This window comes from Rattus rattus, chromosome 1 (assembly GCF_011064425.1).
Source record: "Rattus rattus isolate New Zealand chromosome 1, Rrattus_CSIRO_v1, whole genome shotgun sequence".
NCBI lineage: Eukaryota > Metazoa > Chordata > Mammalia > Rodentia > Muridae > Rattus > Rattus rattus.
Genome location: NC_046154.1, coordinates 212,066,916 through 212,091,052, shown reverse-complemented (window position 1 = coordinate 212,091,052; position 24,137 = coordinate 212,066,916). Strand labels below are relative to the sequence as shown.

The 24,137-nt window shown below is 41.3% G+C and overlaps 1 protein-coding gene across 1 annotated transcript; it reads right to left on the bottom strand.

The window, feature by feature from the left end:
• Window positions 1-8,411: 8,411 nt before the first annotated feature.
• Slc25a32 (solute carrier family 25 member 32) lies at window positions 8,412-24,081 on the bottom strand. Its single transcript, XM_032914591.1, has 7 exons — window positions 23,758-24,081; window positions 17,823-17,973; window positions 14,286-14,371; window positions 12,465-12,625; window positions 11,478-11,591; window positions 11,063-11,208; window positions 8,412-9,708 (listed from the first exon to the last, which is right to left on the bottom strand). Exons 1-7 carry the CDS (start codon window positions 23,909-23,911, stop codon window positions 9,570-9,572), a joined length of 951 nt encoding a protein of 316 aa, XP_032770482.1. The 5' UTR covers window positions 23,912-24,081; the 3' UTR covers window positions 8,412-9,569.
• Window positions 24,082-24,137: the final 56 nt, after the last annotated feature.

Genomic DNA, 24,137 nt, shown 5'->3' with positions numbered 1-24,137 from the left:
CCCATTGCAAGGTCTGTACTCAGAACTGACTCAAGAAAATTATAAGCACAACAAAAGGTCAAATTTTCCTTAAGATAGTTGACATCTAAACATTGATGGTATAAATGCTTTTTAGATATGATAAGGTATTATGGTTATTTTTAAACCCTGCTCAGTCTTTAGAGATATTGAAACGTTTAAGATAATGTGAATCCATGTGCTGTGGTTTGAATAAGAAACATCTTCTGTAGGCGCATATATTTAGAAAACCTGGTCTCCAGTTGGTAGTGCTGTTTGGAGAAGTTATGGAATTTTCTGAATGTGGGGCCTTACTGGAGAGAATACACATCTGGAGGTGAGTTTTGAGAACATATGAATTCGGCCCAGTTCCTATTTGTTATTTGCTTCTTATGTGCAATTGAGATGTGATCTTTCAACTTCCTGCTTCTGTCACATGCCTTTCCCGCCATTAGGGGCATCTTGCTCTCTGCAATTATCACAGCAACAAGAAAAGCAACTAATCGAGCATGTCTGGAGTCAACTTCAAAATTAGCTGGGAAGACGTGGGACAGTCTAGATGGAATGATATTAAAGACATGCATTGACACAGGTAAAGTTTTTGACAAAAGAAGGGTGTGCTGGCTAGTTTAATATCAGCTTGACACAAGCTAGAGTTAGTGGAGAGAAGCCTCAAATGATACAATGTCTCCATATGCTCTGGCTGTAGGCGAGCCTGTATGGCATTTTCTTAATTAGTGATTCATGTAGGAAGGCCAGCGCCACTGTTGGCAGGGATACCCTTCACTGGTGGTCCTAGGTCCTGTAAGAAAGCAGGCTGAGCAAGCCATGAGGAGCAAGCCAGTAAGCAGCACCCCTCCATGGCATCAGTATCAGTTCCTGCCCCCAGGTTCCTGCCGAGTTTGAGTTCCTTCTTTGGTTTAACTAAGTGGAGCGTGACTCAGGATATGTAAGGGAAATAAAGCCTTCCCTCCCCAATTTGCTCGTCATCATGGTGTTTTACAGCCACAGGAACCCTAACTAAGGCTGAGGGGATTAGGAACATTTTGAATGAAAGCAACAACATTAAGTGAAGACTCTCAGGTAGGAAATAAACAATGTTCAGTGGCTGACCTGCCCACGTACAGGAGTTTAAGCTGGCAAGGGAGACTGAGAAAACACCATGGAGGTAAAAGCGACCAGAGTTATCTGTAGGGTAATAAAGAGGAGCTATGTGACCACTGAATGGGAATTGAAGTCAAATGACAATCGAAGATAAAAGAAGCAAATCGGCATTTCTCTGAAATAGCCCACAAATGTGTAAAAAGACTCCCAGTAAGTACCAGCAGTCATTATCAAAATTCAACTGAAAAACCACTTTATACGCACTGGAAGGCTTGAATTTAAAAATGGGGATTAAGTGTTCAGAAGGATGTGGATGAAGTTGAACTTCAATAGGGCACTAGAGGCCATGTGCACACGTGTACAGAGAGTTTTGTGGCTCTTGAGTATCTTAAAGGTAGAGCTGCCACACACCTCAGCCCTTGTATTCCTACGCACGAATTCAAAGGAAAAGGTGTACACACAAAGATTTGCATGTGAACGCTTACAATGGTGAAAACGTGGAAACAACCCAACTACGAAGACAAAGATGAACAAATGGAGACATATGAATATAATGTACATCATCAGCCATAAGGACAAAAACGCTTATAACATGGACGAGCCTAAAATCACCACACTAAGCGTGAGGAACCAGACTGCACGAGCAGATTAACGTCTGCTGGAAGAGAACGGCTGATCAGCAGCACGGGACTTGTTCTGTAGTGATTACATTTTGCACTGATACAGTGCTGATGATCGAACTACACTGAGCACATCAAACACCATCAAATCATATATGTCTAATAGGAAGCTCATGTCGTGTGTATTACCCACAATTGTTAAACGCAGCTACTAGACTGTGACTTTATTGGTAGGCCTAGCAACATAACGGAGGATTTAAAATCAAGAATTGCTTCAAGCTTTGGTCTTGGGACCCTGAGGGAAGTAGGAACGGGATCAGAGCAGATCTGGGGACAAGATAGTAGCTTTAAACATGCTAGGGCTCACTGTTAATAGAATATCCACTTGGAGCTGGTCCACAGGAAGCTAGAAGTATGACGTGGTGCTCCAGGGAAAGTGTGGAGATGGAGACAGATCTTTGGAAGACTTTCCTGAAGAAGTGATGAGTAAAGGTGGGCATGGTGGCACGTGGCTGTGATCCTGGCACGCAGAAGGGCAAGGGGACTGCTAACTGTCTTCTCCTAGTTGCTAGTTTCTAATGCTGCAACAGACCAGGGCCAAAAAGCAAGTTGAGGAGGAAAGGGCTTATTTACCTTACACTTCTACATCACTGTTTACCACCAAAGGAAGTCAGGACAGGAACTCAAAGAGGGCAGGAACCTGGAAGCAGGAGCTGATGCAGAGGCCATGGAGGAATGCTACTGACTGGCTTGCTCATCGTGGCTCTCTCAACCCACTCTTCATTATAGAGTCTAGGACCACAAGCCCAGGGATGGCCCATCCACAATGGGATGGTCCTTCTCCCATTGATCACTAATTAAGAGAATGCCCTATGGGCTTGCCTACAGCCTGATTTTATGGAGACATTTTCTCAAATAAGAGCCCTTCCTCTCAGATGACTCTAGCTTGTGTCAAATTGACCTGAAAACCAGCCAGTAGTATCCTAGTTCAAGGTCAGTCTGGACTATATAGCAAAACTGTCTGAGAAGTAAAAAGGTAAGATGTGAACATTAAAGTTATGAGATGAGGTCACGTTGCAAAGAAAGAAAACAGATACATGCAAGAGAGGAAATTTCAGATTGAGGAAAATCAGTGAGGAGAAGGAACCTAAAACAGAGCACGCCATCAAGCCAGAGGCAGGATTTAATGAAGGGAGGGATGGAATACTTCAGAGATGTTGATGATATTTGTTTAAAAGATTTGTTTATTTTATGAGTGCTCTATCTGCATGTATACCTGCATGCCAGAAAAGAGTATCAGATCCCACTGTAAATGGTGGTGAGCCACCATGTAATTGCTAGGAATTGAACTCAGGACCCTTGGAAAAGCAGACAGTGGGCCATCACTCCAGCCCCAAGGTTATTATGTTTTATAACAACCAGTGATGTGGCACAGCAGCTGGCACCTCTCCTCCCCCACTTCACATTCACTGATATCATATTGGTATCTTTAAATGAACCATGATCTGAAACTGAGCAACACTAAGAATCTGGGCTTCCTTATTCCTTGCCCTTCCACTATGGGATAACTGATTTGGAACTTCTATCACAGCCCATTCATTCATCACCCTTGTTTGTATAGAGCTCCTAGGAATTAAAAAAAAATTACCAAATCCCAATATATAAAATTACAAAATTACAGGGGCTCACAACTTGACTAAACTTTTTGAGAGGTTATTAATTTGAAGTATGTTGGTATATGTTCTTCAAGAGGCAAAGAGGTTGTTAGAAAGATATTCTTGCAATCATTAAAAAAAGTCAGCATCACAGGCCAGGCATGGTACACAAGCCTCAAGGGGTATTCCAGCATTCAAGAGGACGAGTTAGAGACAGAGGCAGGCAGATCTCTGCGCGTTCGAGGCCAGTATGATCTACCAATTGAGTTTTAGGACAGCCAAGGCTACACACAGAAATACTCTATTTCAGCAAGCAAACAAACCCCAAAACAAAAACAAAACTCTTAAAAAAAAAAAAAAAAACACCAACACAGCACTTCTAGCTATTCTTGAGTTTTAGAGGCAGCTTCTAACGTCTGAATGTGATACTTTAACCCATGTATAGTTACCTCTATGGCTGCTGGTTTTGAAGGAGAACCAGCCCCAAAGGCTCTGAAACAGGTTTAGGCAGCAGCAGAAATAACATTACCATTTGGTACTTCTGGTCCAGCAGACCCGATAACTATGAGTATTTATGCCAAATAGAAGTATTCAATGGCAATTTTAGCAAGCACCAGGTTCTCTCGCCCACAAAGAAGCATGCATGCTTTCTTGGAAGCTTCTGGGAAATGCATGTTTTTTCTGAGAAGAGGCTCTGGTCTTGCCAGTGTGTTTTTCTCTGTCTTCTTTCATATGTGATCTGAAGTAAGAAGCATGGGGCTGTAGGGGACTGGACTTGCTGGATTTGAAAGAAAACTATGCTTTTTACTGAAGATGGCTATTTTTTTTTCTTTTTTAAAGACAGCTCTGGCTTCCTGTAGCGAGCTCTTGTAGAAACATCATGTGACCTATATGGCTGGATTTTGTCACCATGACCTCAGTGTGGACACATCTCTTAAGCTGTGTGTAGGAAGGTGATCGTAAAAGGGTTAGGGAACACAGAGTGGGAAGTCCAGTTACAAATAAGATACATGAGCAGGTGGCCAAGACTGTTCTAAAACAACTCCTGTTGAATTGCTGGCTCCTCTACAGGTCATACTCTGGTCTCTTGGAATGGTCACTGAACAGCTGATTGGAAAAGAAAAAAATGAACCTAGTTTATAGATAAGTCTGCATATTGGCCCACAGAAGGTATGCTGGCTGAATCCCAGGCTGTAGCACCATAGTCCCAAAGGATGAATGAAGGGAAAGTTCTCTTACTGAGGGTAACATGAAGCAGTAGTGCTCACCGTATGGAGTGAAGGGCGGTCACAAACATAGACTGCTACCACTGTCTTAAAGGCAGTGCTGACGGCTGGATGGTGAAAGGGAACAAGCAGAGGCTGTTCAAGGATGTGGGTAGAACTCTCTGAATGTGAAGATATCTGTGTCTCTCACCTACGCCTGCCACTGCGCACCATCTTAAGAATGAGGACAAACATCCTGTGGGTAGGACCAACTCTTTTCCTCAGCTACTACAGTGACGCTAGAGAAATTATGTCATCACACCAAGGTCCCTAAGAGGATACGCTTCATACAAGTTGTAACAATCTTCAGAGAAGCACGGGCCCACCATAACAGCTGGTTGAAGAATGACAGGATTTCGTGTCAGGGTTGGATTCTGTATTACCTAGAGAGTTTTAGTCACAGCAAGTAATTCAAAGGCCAAATTGAGATTTTTCGAATAAATTTATTGTTCACTTAGATAAAAACTCTGCAGGTACATGCTGCCAAGGGTAAGAGTTGATCCAGAATCCCATGTGATTTCTTTTTATAAATCTGTTACATTCTTGATGCTGACTCCATTTTGGACACTAATGTTTTCCAATCAGGAGCCTAAATTGTCTCTCGGGAGGACTGAGTTACATGAATCTTCAGGAGTGAAGCAAGGAGAGAATCTGTGCAGGATACTAAGAAAAGAAAATTTTTCAGCCACTCTGGACTGCTTCTCTCTGTTGGTTTCAAGCCATTCATTTACGACTATAAACAGAGATGTACATCCAGATCGGTGCTGTCAATGAGGGCCCAGCTCCAGCACAAGTGAGGCTGGTGCCCCTAGATCACAAAGCAAAGTGAGCGGGTAGTTTCCAGAAGAAAATCTGACAACTTCTTCAAGGAAGGTAAATGGAAGCTAATAATAGGTATGTATTTATTTCAAGTACATCCAGCGTCTGTTTTTCTTCAGAAATGCAAGACTTTAAGTAACCCCGAACCTTGCACAGTATGTATATGTTACCTAACGTTTTTAGAAAGCAGCACAAAGGTTAAGCAAATCGTTTAATGTCCATATCATTTTGTAAGTGCTTGATTTTGCTGCCAAAGTGAATACATATTGTTCTCTTCAGAACTTTATTTTCTATTGAAAATGGCGCCTGTATCCCAAGGAAAACTAACTCTGATTACTCCTGAACTCAAACACACTCATCAGTTGGCATCTCGTTTGTGATAAGGCAGAAATAAAACAAACAAATAATAACAACATACACACATACATCCCTTAAGGTAAAACAACCCCCCCACACACACACACATCCCTAGGGTAAAAAACTTAAATAATCGGGCCTCAAAAGCATATACTCAAGTAGAACAGACTTTCACCAGGCACGGCAGCCACCAGTGGATCCCATTCTCTGGTTCACATGCCTGCTTGTCTGTTGGCTGGCCCTTTATCTTCAAAGGTGCGCCCCCATCATGATCTGGCTTTCCTTTTGCCAACCTCCCCAACTTTCACCTTCCCTCAGTCTCCGTTATTTCTCAAGCTATAGTTCTTCACTTTTATCTGCCAAACTCCAAAAAGGAGAAATGATAGCTGCTGGCCACCTATCTCCACATTAATCCAGATTTGATTAAAGTTAGCAGTGGCATCGACCCTCATCCTACTGAAATACTCACAGGGTTGATGCCGCTCCTTTTGAGTTGCTCCTGACGTGTTTTCCTGCTTCTCCTAAGAGGCAGACACAGTTCTCTGATCCACCTACTGTGTTCTCTTTTACCCATTCAAACCCCAGCATGTTTACAGTAAAGCTCCAAGAGTTCTCAAGCTCTGGTCTCAGTCTTTCAGCTTGCCCTTCCAATTATACAGATAATTCACTGCTCAGAACGGGCCACGTCTGCTATCACCTGCCATATTTCTTCAAGCCCAGCACCACCCTTCTGAAATATCGCTCCAGTTCCTTGCAAGCTATCAGTCACCATCTCTGATTCCATCTACCAGGTCGAAGTCACAAGCTCTTGTCTAGATACTCATCAAAGCATCCCAACTGTAGCCTTGTTCACACAACCCAGAAAGAGCTCTGGGTCTAAATTTCTTACCAGTCTACAATACTGGGTAAGAACTGGCTTCTGTTAATGTTAATTAGCCCAGCTACTGCATTACACTCTTTATTTGGATTCATTTAATCCATCGAAGTATAGCTATGTACTTTAAATTGTTGATTTGCAGCACGCACTGCTGGTGACATCTGCAGACCCCCTTTTGGGGGCCCTGGGAGCTAGCTAACAGCTCACATCTCCACTCTTTGGAAGACTGCCCTTGTTAGTAATACCTTGACACCCTTTCCCCCATACAACTTGCTTCCCTAAGTCAATGACTGCTTGCTTTGAGCAGGGCAGCATACATCTTTAATCTTAGCACCAGGAGGCAGAGGTTGGGGACCTCTGTGTTTGAGGCCAACCTGGTCTACAAAACAGGTGATCTCTGGACTGGACCACCTATGGTTCAATCCATTCTTCATACTCTGTACTGTTAGGCTAAGGCTGTTCTGTTTATTCCTCTCTATGTAGGCCAGGCTGGCCTCAGACTTAGAGGTTTACCTGCCTCTACTTCACAAGTGCTGGGATTAAAGGTGTGTGCCACCAGAGTTCTTAAAGCATTTACTGTCACTTCACTAAGAATGTCCTCTTTGGGAATCACTAGGACTGATCTAACACCATTTTACAAATAAAGGTGCTTAAGACAGGAGTGAAATGTTTGTCTTAGGTCAAACAGAAAACCAGAAAACTAAAATCTGAATTGAGTCTGATTCTCCAACCTGTAATCTCAAAACTCTGCAACAGCCCCATCTTCAATCTACTCTCCTCTGGCCAGCTTAACTCCTGCTTCGGGGCCTGGATATTTCTCATACTCTCCTACCAACATGGCAGCACCACTTTCACTGTTGCTTCTGTTTCACAGCATCGACACCCACAACTATATTATGCATATATGTATCCTTATAAGATGAGGACCACATGAGTCCCATCGGCTTGCTTATTGTTATGCCTTCAGTGCCCAGCAGCATTCACACAGAGGAAGTACCTCCATGTTCGAGGCTGAATGTTAACAGAGCTCTTACAGGACACCGTACTTCTCTACATGGTCATGTGTCAACCGAAAGCTATAGTAACATATTTAGTATGCAAGCTTATAATCTCTCAGAGGACAAGATCTGTCTTATTAATTTGAGGCACACAGAACTCAAATGATTGTTCTACTTCTAAACCTTTAATATCAAGTGTAGCTTGCTTTTCCACACAGATGTTAGTATCAGGACAAATCCCATGCAAGTTATAGTATAATCCAGAACTATAAAACGCATAATTTATAAAACATTCTAAAGTTATTTACCTGGGAGATCTGAATTACAAACTATGTTTCTCATTGCTTAAATATTCCTATAGGATGTAGTTCTTTGTAAACTGCTAAGTATTTACTCACTAGTGTAAGTAACTAACTTACACTAAATTCAGTGTGTTTTATTCTGTAACAAAAACTTGAGATACCCAAATAAAGTATAGATTTAGGCATGACTGTATTTAAAATAGTAATTTTGAAATTTCCAAGAATCCCTGGGAATACTGATTTATTGTCCCTGAATCTCACAGTTACATGGCAGGAATTTGTAAATGCTGAAAAACTTGCTTTTTGTTACAGTATATCATGATTTTAAAATGTATCATTTTTTGCTGAATAAACATAGTTAAAAAAATAAAGGTAAAGGATAGTATACCAAATACCATTCTTGTTAATATAAATTATCTTTTCACTTTTTATTTTAAAAACAATTCCATTTCCAAAATATAAAAAATAGGCTTATTTTCAAAGAACCTTTTAAATACAGCTTTGATCATAAAGATTTTTTTTTACAAACAACAGGTGCTGGTGCCACAGCACTGCCAGCTGCACAGAGGAGTCAGTGTCAGTCCAGCGTCCTTCAGGGATGCCTTTCACCTGGAGATCTACAGTGACACAGAAATCAAACCAGTAATGGCCACAAACACATGTATGTAATCTGTATTTCAACCTGAATCTGAGCAACCAATGTAGACACATTTGGAAACTGGAACCATAAATCTAAAAATTAAGGGAAAATGGAATGTTTACTTCTATTCAGTTTTTCAAACTCACAGCAAACATTCCATCTCTGTGAAACATGAGCCAGGATTCCTCATGAGTGATCTGTAGCCGCACATGCTAAATGACGGTTTCACTGGATGCTGGAAGTTCAGATTGCATACATCCTAACCACACATAAGTGTTTAGGGCCAAAATATAAGGTCTGGGTCTAGAACCTCACTGTAAATAATTAAGCAATGGAACAGCAGAAGGTACCTGATGTTTCTCAGAGAAATATATGACTTCTCCAATTTCTGTACTTGGTGTGTTCCAGCTGGATTAACACTAAGCACATTTATAATAGACTTTTTCTAACAAAAATATCCCCATTCAGAATGGGCTAGACTTGGGTAACACCTTATTTATAAGTCTCCAGGTTTAATTTACCCTTGAAATATAGTCATTCTTGTAAGAAGCCAGTTCCTCGCTATTGCACATGGTCAGTTTTAAAGCCAATCCAGGCAAGAGAGTTCAGAAAAAAAAAAAGAACATTCATTAAATTATTTATAAATATTGCAAATTAGCGTCTACTTGAACAACAAAATGGAAGATCTTGTACATTTTCACAGTGGCTATCAGTTTCAACATTATCAGATAGTACCCACTCCAGGGAGAGGCAGCCATGTTCCACACATATGGAGAAGCAAAGAGCAGAAACGTCAAGATGACTTAGCAGTCCTGTGACTTCTACCACAGACATGCGATTATGAGCTATGTTGCTCTGCAGGACTCTTCCGAGCTTTGTGTTTCAGACACAAAGGAGTTTGCTGCTGCTTCAAGCACATACACTGGGATCTTCTTTTAGCTCACTTTCTTTTCTCTAAGGTCATATAAAAAGTGAGAGATATTTTCATAAACCACAAAGGTGATGCAGCAGGCTGGAGTCACTCTAATCAGATTGGGGGCGATTCCTTTGTAAAATCCACCGATGCCTTCTTTCCTTTAAAGGAGGAAGAGATACACTTATATTCTAAGCAGCCAGTGTGAATATACCAACACTTCATTAGTATAGAGCACGGAAGGAGCAGGCCAGCCTCACCCTACTCACAGGTGGGTTTGAACCAGGTGTACAATGCCTTGAAGGAATATAATTTATGAGCTGTTTATAGATCTTTATAGGAACAATGACACCTCAAAACCAAACTGTGCTGTACTGCATTTTTAGTGGTGCATTCAAATGTTTTTAAGTGAATGACGAAGCTGGAGGTGTAACAGATCTAACTTGACTGTCTCTCATGGCAGCCAGGTATAGGTGTGGTGGTTCCGGCCTCTAATCCTAGTACTCAGGAGGGAGATGGGGCAGGAGGATTTTCCAAGTGTAAAGTCTGTGAGGTCAGCCTGACTAGACACTAAGCACCATGCTAATGAGAGCTGTATTCCCAAGACCATCTCAAACAAACATGCTTGTTTGCAGTCAGTATGTCCTGGATCTCATAATTGATGCAAGTGGTACACAACACTAAATACAGCTCATATGAAAATAAAATTTTATTTCCTTAATACCTAAAATAGGGAATAAGGCCTAGTAAGTTAATATACAGATTTCCAGAATCTCTTTTTTAAAAAATAATTAACTTTATATTCCCACTGCAGTCTCCCTCCTTCCTCTCTCCTAATTCTTACCCCACATCCGCTCTTCCTCCATTTCTCTTCAGAAAAGGGCAGGCCTCCCATGATACCAACCAACCTTGGCATATCAAGCAAGTTGCACTAAGACTAGGCTCATCTCCTATTGAGGCTAAACAAGGCAGCCCAGACAGGGGAAAGGGATCCAAAGGTAGGCAATGTAGTCAGAGTCAGCCCCTGCTCCTACTTCAAACAGTATTTCTTAAAGTAAACTAAATTCATGCACAGTCTCTTCAGGACTTTTAGAATGAAAGGGAAATGCACGGGAAGTCTACCTATAATTTAATTATTCTCATGCATAATCTCTTCCTGTTGATACGGGCTTTTCAAATGTATTTAACTAGCTTTCTGCTACTTATATCCAATGTCAATCAAATATTTTGAGACTTCAATTCTGTGCTGATATCTTTTCAAAGCACTTATTTGTGTTTCACATTTTTTTTAACAACAACAACAACTCTGTGAGCCGAGCAGTCTTATTTGACAAACGAGGCAGTCAGGCTTCAGAGACACTATTTTACCACGTCATATACAGTACACAGGAAAGCAAGGACAGCCAAACATCTGTCACAGCAGGCTGGCCAGTCCTAGAAACTAGTATGGAGTGGATAGTCTGGGCATGCAAGTAATTCTGGTGCAGCTCTGATGTTCCTCGCACACGCTCTCACCTCCACGTCTTTGTGATCACATCGGTTACACCGCCATAAGACACATGCTGGTCCTGAAGACGGGCTCTCACAACCTGATACGGGTATGTTGCTGCCACGGCAAATATTTTGGATAGTGCTGCAACAGAGATGTATTCTGCTGTGCTCTGAAATGAGAACATAAGCAGGATCTCTTTAAAAGCAAAAAATAGATAGAGAATAATCTAAAAAAATAGTTCTCTCTTTAACACGAGGTCTATTTAAATGGGGTTCTAGTTAACATCTGTGCCATTAGCTTATAAGATATTTAGCTGTTAAATTAGTGACAGACTATTTATTATGATAGCAATATTTTCAAAGTAAACACATTGTAAAAACCTCTACCTGTCTAGTGCCCACAAAAGTAAATGCTGTCACTTTAAAATAATTATCTTACCAGCTGGGCTTCCGGTAATTTATTGATGTGTTTGTTGTACTTCAACTTTAGCACTTCATATGCCATAAACTGAAGGGCACCATGTGATGTTCCAAACAGCCCAGGGACAAATCCCTGAAGGAAAGATGAAGATGAAGAGAAGCAAAATTAAACAGCCTTCTATGACAGATGTACTTAAAATATTTTCATATTACTTCATGTATCTTCACCTGTTCACCTAAAACATATTTTAAACTAGATTTTAATAAGTCATATTTAACACATTATGCTTATATTATTATATATTAAATATAAGCATATACATTTAACACATACATATATGTGTGTGTGAGATTATATATGTATGTATGTAGATATACATGACATAGGTCTTAAGAACAGTGTATTTAAAGAAAATTTAAATACACTGCATTCAACTCCCAGCACTGAAAAAAACAAACACCAGGCAAGGTGCTGGATTTTTCTTTCGGTTATTATTTTTAAATTCATGTGTATTTACAGTGAATAAAAATAAGATCCTGTTAAGACTCACTGATCTTTTCTTCATGTGTTATCAAAGACAACTTCCAGGGGATACAACAAGAAAAGGGTGATCTAACTGCATGGCTCACTGGAAAGAAACCTGACAAAGGTTTACACCAACAAAGACACGATAATTAAGAAGCACAGCTTAAAGTACAATTTCAGTATTATAAAGAAGACTTCTGTTTTACCCAATTATTTCCTGAATATGTGTGGTCTTTTTAGGACCAATACAGGTCATGTGTAGAAGGGAAAAAGGAGATGGTTTACGAGACAAGAAGACACCAGTATGGTGAAACATGTTTATCATCTCAGTATTCTGGAGTCTTGGATAGGAAGATTGAGAGTTGAAGACTAGCCTGGGCTATCTAGCAAGACTTTGTCTCACAAACAAGGCATAAGCAAAACCAAAAGCTAGTATCAATTGCAATTTCCAGTATTCAAAATATATTCATAGTTTGTTACCTTGTACAATCCACGCACACCTTCATATTTATATATCTTCACAAGTGCATCAAACATTCCTTTATACTGTCTCTGTGAAGGGTTAACAACACCACCATACTGTAACATAAGGCGAGTTTTCGTCACCCATAATGGGTTTGTAATGCAGAGAGTCATGGCTCCTAAAATCATATTTAAAGACTGATTAGCAAAAAGGTACTGTTTCAAGAAATTGAAATTAAGAACAGTTCATTAGATAAAGAACATTTTTTTCAAAAGTGTACACATAAGCATAAAAAAGGTCCACTTGATCAAGATCTGGGGTGTGGCCAGGCGTGGTGATGCACACCTTTAATCCCAGAACTTAGGAGGCAGAGGCAGGCGGATCTCTGAGTTGAAGGCCAGTCTGGGCCACAGAGTTCTATGACATCCCAAGCTACAGAGTGAATCCCTGTCATAAAAATAAAAATAAAACAACAACAACGACACAATCATTGGGCATAAGTAGGACATTAAATTTAATTAATAAAATGGGGGCAATGCTATTCCTCCAATCAGTTGAGCACAGGAGGCTCTATCTGGGCTAGGGAGATGTGAGCGCTTAGGTACTACCCAAGAGTCACAAGGAAAATTTCATTTTTGATGGTCAAAAAAGTTCCTCCTGTGGATAGTAAGAGGTAAATTAAGAGATAAATGTAAAATAGTTTCTTTTTAAGGACAGAGCAAAGCTCTTTACACTCCTAACCATGCAGCCTGGACAGAGACTAGGTCTTAGGAGTCACCCGTTAAACAGAGGGGAGAAAGAAGCAGGAGTGTGGTTCCTCAAGCTGCATGTGTACATCTGTGTCCACCCAAGATCTGTCACGGTCCTCCTCAGATCCCTTCAAAAGTCTAACAATCTTTGTAGAAGTGATCATTCTGCTAACAATCTCATCTGGTGACACACGAGGGACACCCCAGCAGCTGGAAGGGGGCATCAGGAAGATCACTGCAAGGCCAGCCTGGGCATCTTATATGTGATTCTACCTTATAAAGCAAACCAACCAACCAACCGACCAACCAACCAACCAACCGACCAACCAACCAAAATTGACTAACCCCCTCCCCTACCGAAAAATACATCTGGTTAAATTTTTCATTTGTTGAGCTTCCTGAGAAATTTTTTAGTAAATAAATATCAAATTCTATCATGACTTGGGTCTCTGCATATGGCTAAGTATCTGAAAATTAAGACAGTTCTTAAAAGCTTTAAAAGAAGTGGTAACATGAACAAACCAAGGTATACAATGGATCAAAATAGGTTTTATGAAAATTCAGTCTCACTGTTTTTCCTTGATGGCACACATACAGGAGTAAGAGAATAAAGTTACTAAGTTACATGACTTGAAAACATCATAACTAAATCATCTCTTAAGAATAATTTTTCAAAAATTACTTTATGTATGTGAGTGTTTTTCCTGTATATATATGCATGTGCAGCATGTGTACATAGAGTGCTCTCAGAGGTCGGAAGAGGGTGCCGTTACAGATGGCCAAGCCACCACACGGTGCTAGGATCTAACCTGGGTCCTCTGAAGAGCAGCCGGTGTTTTTAAGTGCTTGGCCACCTCCCCAGCCCCACCCAATCAGCTTAGTCTAGACATTCCTAACTTCATATGATTAGATGAGCACATTTAAACCTCTAATGTTTACCAGGGAATTAGGAGAAGTTTTTTAAGAAAAGACAAATCAACCGTGGAGGCAAAAGGTCACAAGCCCAATCTGGGTCAGAGGGAGGCCTGTGCTTACACACTCAAGCATCCCATCGCTGCCCAAGGAAGATGATATATATTATTGCCTTACCGGCCTCAGCAGCTGAGATGAGGTACTCTAATGGCTCTAACTGTTCAGCTCTTCCCTCTGTCTTATACGATTTGATGGCATTGTAACTACAAGTATTAAACACAGACCAAGTTTAATCTGAACATGAGTCATAAAGCAACAGTACATTTAAAAGCATAATCTGCAAAGCAAAAGTCAATGCAAACACAAATTAAGGCTTAAGAATGGATATGCCAGGGGTTGGAGATTTGACTCAGTGGTAGAGCGTTTGCCTAGCAACCGCAAAGCCCTGGGTTCGGTCCCCAGCACCGAAAAAAAAGAAAAAAGAAAAAAAAAAAAAAGAATGGATATGCCAGGAATGGCTCACTGTGGGATTATACCACCCTCCCCACACAACAGTATGCCTAGCAACATATATGCGAAACGTTCTAATCACTCCTCTGGGGCCAGGGGCCTGCTCCAGCTTTAGGGGACCTGTATGGGTGGGACACTACCTTGGACAAAGGTCACAGACTGATGATGATGATCCCCGGCTTTGTAATCTTACTATTTGTGCTTTAATGAGCACTGGGTTTTTCTGTAACCTTTTCTTACTATTTTGTGCTAATCAGCACTGGTTTCCTTTCTCTCCAGCTCAAGGACCCCTCTGGCCAGGTGAGAGGCTTAGAACTCATTAACATTTCATGGACAGAGAGAAAAGAAAAAAATTAAAATCTTTTATACAAGTAATATGCACAGTCTCTCTCTTTCTCTCTCTTCCTCTCTCTCTGTCTCTCTCATTCACACACACACACACACACACACACACACACACACACACACACACACACACACACACACACACACTTGGTGGGTGGGCAGAGCCCTAGATGCCACACTTTATTCCCTCTCTCTGGCCTTCTTATACCTTCTTAGACAAAAGTTCTTTAGAAAACTCTCTCATAGATAAATGTTACACAAAGGAGGAGTTAGTTACACAAGGATGTTGATAATTAAGTTCAAGACAGTCTTTCGTTCTACAAGTTCATTATAAGTTCAAAGCAGCAGTTTCACATGGCCTCGCTTTATCACAGTGCACACCTGTGCTTTCATCCTTAGACCTGACCTAGAATAAATGTTTTTCCTTGATCACAAATTTGTCCCAAGCCTATTTCTCTTTTTAGTGTAATTGTGAAAGCTCACTGTATCCCTAATTATGCAGCCTTTACTTACTATTTTCTGTGAGGAGTGGTACATTTTATTCTTGATTCTAACTTTATTATATCTTTCTGGTAAAACAACAAAAAAAGTCTTAAAATTTTCTAAAATTATGTGAATCAAATCAGGAATTCTATAAAATCATTATCAGGAATTATGAAATCATCAATCTGTCAATACAGCATTACTATATAATGGTACATCTTTGTAGATCTATAGAAAATCTGCCCAATAGGGTGGACTAATGCCCAGGAATCACTGGACTATGTAACAGTGACAGGAAAAAGCCTATCATCTGTAAGAAGCAACCCTGAGATGAAGTCTCTTGGGACCTTGCCTCTCAGAGCTCAGCCATTGAAGGTCATGCAAAAAGATGGGCCACCTCCAGGAAGTCACCTGCTAGCCTTAGCCTCTCCTAGATGGCTCCTGACATTTCAACAATTGACAGCAGCACAAAGAAACTAGAAGGAGAAGGAGATGCTGTGCTGATTTCTGATGGGTAAGAGGCGAACATGCACCAGACCCCTTTGATAGATTGACAAGGACTCTAGCATTCTAACAGTAACTAGTAGGCCACAGTGTCCTAAGGCATTTAGAAACTGCCCAAGAGAGGGAGATCCCAGAAGTGCCTATGTAGAAGTGGCACTGACCTGGGTATTGAGACAGGTTCAGTTTCAACAGGGAAGAGATACACATGGGGAGTGACAGGAAGAGTGGACAACACGGTGAGGGAAAAGCAGCTACAGGGCAGGCAGCCTGAGATTTGGGTCTCGTTTGGCAAAAGCACAGCCACAAGATGTTTCTGAGCAGGAAACATAAAGCAGGTCTGTTTTTGTTGTTTTGTAAATACAATTTCTACTATGTGTATTTACTTATATGTGTACCCCCAGAAGCTGGAGCTGGGGTTACAGTTGCTGTAAGCAGTTTAATGCAGGGTGAGAAAACCAGCCTGATTCTCTAGAGCGGCAGCTGAGTCGGCTCTCCAGTCCCTGTTGTGTTTTTAAGAGGCAGGTCTTCTATGACCCAGACTGGCCCCATACTCACTATGAGTAACAGGTGACACTGAAATCCAGATCTCTCTGCACCCATCTACCGAGTGCTGAGATCTGAGGTGTAGCATCAGGCCCAGTTCCCACTTTCCTCTTGAAAGACTTTGATTAGGGAAACTTTTCAAACGTTACCCATAATATTTTAACATGAAGCAAACTGTTCTATTGTAAGAAATTCTTATTACACACAGCATGTCCTCTTGAGGATATATATATATTATATCTCTCTCTCTCTCTCTCTCTCTCTCTCTCTCTCTCTCACACACACACACACACACACACACACACACACACACACACACACACACACACACACACACACTTTGAGTTCTGTATAGAGTAAATGCTTTCTGTATAGAGTAAGCGCTGATGTGGTCTCTTCACAGCAGTAGAACAGTGACTGAGACACAGGGTCCTGCCAGCAGCACGCTCGACAGTGGCAGCATGTGCTTCACAACTGCGGGGTCATGGTGCTCTGGACTACGTTCTTTCATACTCAGTAAGGGGAGTGGACCTGCTCAGAGCTTCAGCAGCTCCTTTAAGGGATGCAGTAGGAGTTATTCCAAATCGCAATGGTGTCTAACAGGTCATTAAGTTATGAAGATGTTGGGGTGGGAAAAAAAAAGCTGAGGAGTGTACCTCAAGCTCTTCTAGGAACAGGTCATTGCTTTCTCTTCCCAACAGAGATCTCTGATATATGTGCTTACAGGTGCTCCTAGCTCTATCCCCTTCTGATTTAAACTTTATTATGCATCAAATGCACTTCTCTAAGCCATCTCAAACAATCTGGGATTTCTGTTATTCTAGCTGAGGATAAATATATAACTATGTTATGATACTTCAATTCCACAGACATTTTCTACTTTGGGGATATTCTGGAACTAATCTCTTATACATGACAACAGTAGTTCATTTTATAGGATTGAATTTACAGACTGAAATTGTGAGATTTATCTTAAAAACCAGTTTCAGGTTCCTACTGTAACACTTACAAAACCACTAACAAACAACTGGTTTAGTCACCTTTTTCTAATCTATTCTGGCTGTTAAAAAAAGTGCTCAAGAATACTAATATGGTCCCTTGGAATTCCTGAAGTGGTACAGTGTCACCATGAGTTACAAAGAGTTAGCACTATCTCTGTAACAGTTGGCACACAGGAATTAACAAGTTTTTCTGCTTCCCAATCCTTCCGATCGAAAAAAAAATTGATTAAATGACTCATCAGTTATGCATGTTATAAAAAAGTGGTAAGCAGAAATCATTAAAACAAGGATCCTCTTCAATACTGTAAACTCCCCCAGATCTACTCACAAGAAAAAGTAGAGTCCCCAGGATAAACCGGCACCCCACACATTCGGGGTTACTCCTTGATAAAGTCCACGTAGTCCATCGACTTTCCAAATGGTAGCCAAGCAATGTAAAATTCCTTTATATTTTGGTCTTACTTCCAGTCCATCACTCACTGCATTGAAGAGCATACAGGTGAGAAGGGCTGCTGGCCACGAACCACACATAGACACAGCACACAATGAGATCCATAAAGGAAAAACATTCACCAAGAAAATGTCAGGTAAAGGAAATTGTTTTAGGATATTTGTATTTTTTAATTAGTACATCTGTCAACTTACCAAAGTATTCAGCCAGAGCATACTAAAACCCCTAATATTTTAGGAAGTAGCCTTTAAATAACCCAAAACACTTGTATGTTTGTTACAGATACTCAAGATTATGAACTCAAATATTTGAAACTATTATTCAGAGTGTAGGGGAACAGTTCAGTGGTTTGGAATGACAGCTCTTGTAGAGGACCTGGGTGTGACTCCCAGCACCCACACGGTGGTAATTCCAGTTCCAGGGTCTAACACCCTCTTGTGAATTCTGCAGGTACCAGCTATGCAACTGGTACATCCGCATTCATTCAGGCAAAACACCCAGACATATACAATACAATAAATAGAAAAACAAACAAACCCTAGTCAGCTGCTTCAACTCTATCAAGAATATCAGCATGGTCTGAGGGGCAGCAGAGAAGGGAGCTGAGGAAGGCAGCCCACCCCTGGACATTTCCTTTACCAACAATACACACCTCAGTCAGAATGTACAGTCCCCAAGTGCTGCATGTGAACACTGTTTTCTAAAGCTGAGCTAGTGTCCTCCATCCTTCCCCACACTCTTCTCATTCTGGGTCCCTAATGGCTCAACAATACGGCACCACTGTCTACAGCAGGGCTCACACCACCAAGGACCAGTCGCCATACTCGTCCTTCCCTTTTTAGTAAACAATCTTTTTTTTTAAAAAGTCCTTTATATCTCTTTATTCTACCACATAAAGCTCTCCTGGCCCTGCCTGCATCTCAGGAAGTGTTGCTGTCTGTTATTAAGCAGCAGTAGTATTGTGAAGTACAGAGTGCCACTATGCCTGGCTATATTTGGCATTTCTTTTTATTTTGCTTCTGTAGGAAATGAAAAATACATTTGAAATAAGATAATTTAGGGAAATAAAGGCTACTTAACAGGTCTGTGAACAGGCTGTAGGAAAACAATATGGAACAATGCAGTCTTAACAATTGCTTTGTTGTTTTCAGAGGTCACTTAATCCTGGACGTAGAATATTAAGTATCTGAGTATCAGAGAACATTCCACATCATGCACATGACACCAGAATATAAAACCACATTCCGCATTATAAAGCTCCACAATACAAAGTTTATTTTATATACTTCTGCAGGCTCCTTTCTTCTCTACTCTAGGCTTTGCAAGCATTTCTCCTTGCTGGTAAACTTCCACAAGTAAGATGCTGAGACCATGAGGCTCTTAAGTCACTTCTCCACTCACTCTCCCTTCTCACACTGAACTGCTTCTCATCTTTTAAATCCATATTTTAGGTTTAATATGTAAACAGGGTCTCATCACAGCCCTTTTATATTGCATCATTATACTTTTTCTTTTCTTTCTTTTTTTTGAGGTTTGGAGAGAGGTTTCTCTGTACCCCTGGCTCTCCTGGAACTTACTTTGTACACCAGGCTGGCCTACACCAGTGAGTACTACATTAAAGAGAGTGCCACCACCACTTGGCTTTTGTACTGTTTCTATTTCAGCCTTCTCTCCCACTACCTTCTTTTGTAAGTCTTGTTCCCTCTGTCTGGTCTGCTCATCTTTTTACTAGTTAGAAGTTCTTTAATAGCTGTAAAGTGATTTATATAGATTCTTATTAATTCTTTAACATTAGCCATTAGAAAGGGAGTGATATGGGTTAAAGAGTATAAATAATAATTTAAAAACACAGTGAAAAGTACCTTCCAAAAGAGTTCATACAAACTATAGTCTTACATGTAAGCATGTCCAGTTCTTCGTCCCCCACTTCCTACTGCATTGAATAGAGCCTGGCAAAGAAGGTCATTGCTGTTTAGCAGTGCCATGCAAAGGTGGAACAGTCCGTTTCTTTCATCATCAACCTGTCAACATTACACTACGGAATGAGATTAAAGTGCACTGAGCTTCAGGAGAGGTCTGGGTTGCATATCAAATTTCCTTTATTAATTTCATGATCTTACCCTCTCTGAGCTTCAGCGTTCTCCTTTGTAAAGTGGGTATATTATCCTAAATTTTGTAAGGTTTACACAAAACACAAACCTTCAGATAGCAGGGCCATTTGTCTAGGAGAGGCATTTTGCAGCATACCCGCTTCTGATGTGCCCCTTGGGTTTTGTGCTTCTCACTCTGTACAGATTTTCTTGTTCTGGGCATCTTTCCAGTTTTCTCTCAATAATAAGCTCACAATTCAATTGTGAAACAAAGGACAAATACCCCTGACTTCCATGGCCATAAACGAATGCTTGCTTTACTGTTTTAAGGAGTTAATCTTAGTAATGACTGTGTGAATAATAGATAAGAATGATTAGGCACTGGTCTTCAGAAGGTGAAAAAGGTTTATAGCTAGATAGAACATCTTTTGAGAGGATAGTGGTGGGAAAAATAATCACATACTTTTTTTGAGAAAGGAAATGGCTCCTTTCTTTTTCTAATATAAAAAATGCCAACGACCAGCCTTGGCTAGGTCTGGGCTCAACAAAAGAGAAATATGGTAACTGCCCTACTACCAAGGCAAAACATTTCATTATCTACATACATACGTGTTTGCTCCCCCCCTCCCCACAAAAGGAAATTGTGGTGTGCTCAGATAGCGTGAATTGAAGCCAGAGAAAACAAAAGATGAAGACCTGAAATTATATGCACAGTGAGCTTTTAGTCTAAATGACCTGAGGCAGTTCATGAAAGCAGTGATCTCACACCAGAGATTGTGACTTAAGAAAAAAGTTGGTGTATTGGAGGAGCCAAGACAGGAGACATTAATTTTTAAATTCTTTTTGAGAATGACAACAATACACTGGCTTTAAAAACTGTGTAGTCCCACCATCCCAGGACAAAGTGCCTCACATGCCTGCCACTCTACCTTCCTTTTCTTGATCACACCTGAAGAGCTTGTTTCTTAGTTAACAAATTCCCTTCCCTTGTGCTTTATGTGGAGTTTGTCTCTCCTTTTTTTTGTGATACTAGGTTTTGAGCTTAAGACCTACAGGTGCTCCAACCTAAGGTATCATTCAGCCACTGAGCTCATTCACTGCCCGTACCCAACCTCTTCCAAAGGCATCTGTCTGGGCCACTTTGTGTTTCAGTGCAGAGTACCACAGCTTTGCCAGGGCAAATTCTGCATCCCTGTCATTTTTCTTAGGACCAACTCACAATGGGCACCTCCCTTCCCACATGAAGCCTAATGAGTTCCTTCACCCTTCTCACCTAACAGTCAACAGTGGAGCTCCAGTTTACTTGGGAGTCAATGAATTGTTTGGTTTTATAGCACATGCATTCAGGGTTAACCTTCCTCACCACCGCTAGACGGCTTAATTATATGAAAGCAGAAAAATGTAGGCATTATTCAGTACCAACGCCTATTGACAACTGTATTGGTTAGTTTTGTGTCAGCTTGGCACAGCCAGTGTTATTCCGGAAGTGGAACCTCAATTGAGAAAATGCCTTCTTCCAGATGGCCTGTAGGCAAGTCTGTAGAACACTTTCTTGACTAATGGTGGGGATGAGCCCAGCCCACAGTATGGAGGTGGGGATGCAGCCCCTCAATCCTGCCCCACTTCAGGAAATCTTAGTTGTACAAGAAAGCGGGTGAGCAAGCCACAAGGGGCAAGCCAGGAAGCAGTACCCCTCCATGGCCTCTGCATCAGCTCCTCCTCTAGGTTGCTACTGAGTTTCTGACCTGACTTTGTTGGATGATGGATGGTAGATAAAGCTATAAGGAATGAACCCTTTCCTCCCCAAGGTGCTTTCCTCACAGTGTTTTATCACAGCCCTAACTAAAAAGCCGACTCAACTTTTCATTGTTTATCTTCCTCAGTTCTCCTTCCTATCAGCATTCAGTCAAACACAGGCTTGCTCTGATGTGGGAAGGACTTCAATTAGGGATTACTATCTTATCTTAATCCCTTATCCTGTTACTAACTGCCTTATCTACCCTACAAGTTTCCAATACTCTTCTCAGGTACCAAGAATTCCCTTCCCTCAAGCCTAGTCAGCTCCATAGCACTGTCCAAAAACCAATCTGGCCAACCCTATTCCTTAATAAAAGTCTCAGCCCCCCACCTTCTGCTCCTAGAGGAGACTGTCTGTGTAAGAGGGACACCAAGACACAGACCAATATCTCAAGAAGTTCAAGACACTGTCAGCAGGGATTCACAGGTGCTGTGGGGAGTGGGTAGTGCAGGGCAGTTTCAGAGTGAAACTGCTAAACTCAAAACTCAGATTGCTATTTACTATCTTGGACAACTCACTCAACCCCATCACTATCATCTATGTAAAGGGAATAATAAATTCCTAGTACACGTTCAATCAAAATTAGTTGTCAATGTTTATAACTATTACAGCAACTCCACGGAATTATGTCTCTGCAGTATCTTTTCTAGGACACTCTTCACAGGTATCACAGTCTCCACCACAGAATATCTTCTTGTCTCACTCTGACTGCCACAATATTAATCCTGTTGAGAACTTTAATACGGGACCTTTGCAGACACATACAAGCACCTATGTTTATTTTGTAAATATGTGCTTTATTACTTTACATGTTGTATGTGTCCCTTTATTACTTTACATGTTGTATGTGTGCCTTTATTACTTTACATGTTGTATGTGTCTCTTTGTTACTTTACATGCTGTATGTGTCCCTGGGTACGTATTGCATGTGCTAGCAGAGGCCAGAGGTGTTGGGTTTCCCTGAAGCTGGAGTTAGACAGCTGTGAGCTACCTGCTCAAAGTGGGTGCTGAGAACCCAATGTGGGTGCCATGGGAGTGCCAAACCATCTCCCTAGCCCTAGTTTTCTTTAGTCTTTTTATACTGTCTATTTTTACTCTTGTTTTGTTTTTGGATTTATTCTACATAACTCTTGATTTCATGTTGTATAGAATCCTTTTATAAAGACTAATTACATTTTTTAGTTTTCTAACAGTAAGAAACTGTTGGTACTTGTTAGCAAACACCATTGTTCAAACAGTAAGACACACACATCAAGTAAATTGAATGAAATTAGAATACTCTACTAAAGCTGTTTCTAAAGATTTGATTTTCAAGGAAGAATTTAGCTTGCAATAAATGAAATAACAGAAATGATTTCTAGTTACTTACCAAGGATCACCTTTGAAACTAAACTTGGTATTAATTCCTAAAATGCCGTGCTAATTTCCACTTAATTAACTCTTAGTTATTCAGAGTGCAAAAGCTCCTCCTACCTTCACCAGACAATGCATATTATAAATACTTCAAACTAAAAAAACCTTTGAGAATATTTTAATCCCAAACTAAGACCTTATCCTCCGACTGGGGACAATGCTCCAGCTCAAACGTTTGCACTTTCATTTGACTTTATACAAACACGTGGCTGCCCTAAGACTTCAAATTACTCCTAAAAGTGAACTCGTGAACATGAGGGTCAAATGTGACAACCTCCTTTCTCTCAAACTTCACCCACTTTCTCTATCCTTTAGGGTTACAGGACACTGGGAAAGCCGGGACTCCCTTCCTAAATCCTAGTTCCAGGTAACACAGGGCACACAACATCATCTTCGGGGCCCTCCCCCTTGTAGTACTGAGTCTGGAGAGACCAATGTTTCCTTTGGGTGTTTAGTGCTTCGCTGGGGCTGGCACCAAGCGAAGCAGCCCCGGGAGTGGGCAGGTTCTTACCAGCGAAGCGGATCTTTACGAGGTCGAGCGGGTGCAGCGCCAGGTTGGACAAGACCCCGCCACTCACGCCAGCCACCAGGTTCTCGTATCGGACGTGGCGGAACACTGCGCTCCATGCCGCCGACCCGGCCGCCGACTGGCCCTGGCTTGTCATGGGCTCCGGGCTCGTCGACACTACGGCGTCCAGCGCCGCCGGCGTGGGGCGTGATGTAGTGGCCGCCACCGTGGCTACAGTCACGGTCCGGGGCCCGGAACCGCACGATGCGAACCCACTTCCGGAACTGGAGCCCGGGACCTGTAGCGGAGAAGGCACAGTCCTGGCAAAGCCGCGTGAAGGAGAACAAGCAGAGTTTAGCCAGTTTAGCCCCGCCCAGCCGGGC

Excerpts from the sequence above, each read along its gene's own strand:
- Slc25a32 (XM_032914591.1), bottom strand. The coding sequence starts at position 23,911 with ATGACAAGCCAGGGCCAGTCGGCGGCCGGGTCGGCGGCATGGAGCGCA. Across the intron at positions 14,372-17,822 it reads TGGGGACTCTACTTTTTCTT|TTACAATGCCATCAAATCGT; the intron begins GTGAGTAGATCT and ends TAATACTTGTAG. Across the intron at positions 9,709-11,062 it reads GTGATCACAAAGACGTGGAG|GAAAGAAGGCATCGGTGGAT; the intron begins GTGAGAGCGTGT and ends CCTCCTTTAAAG.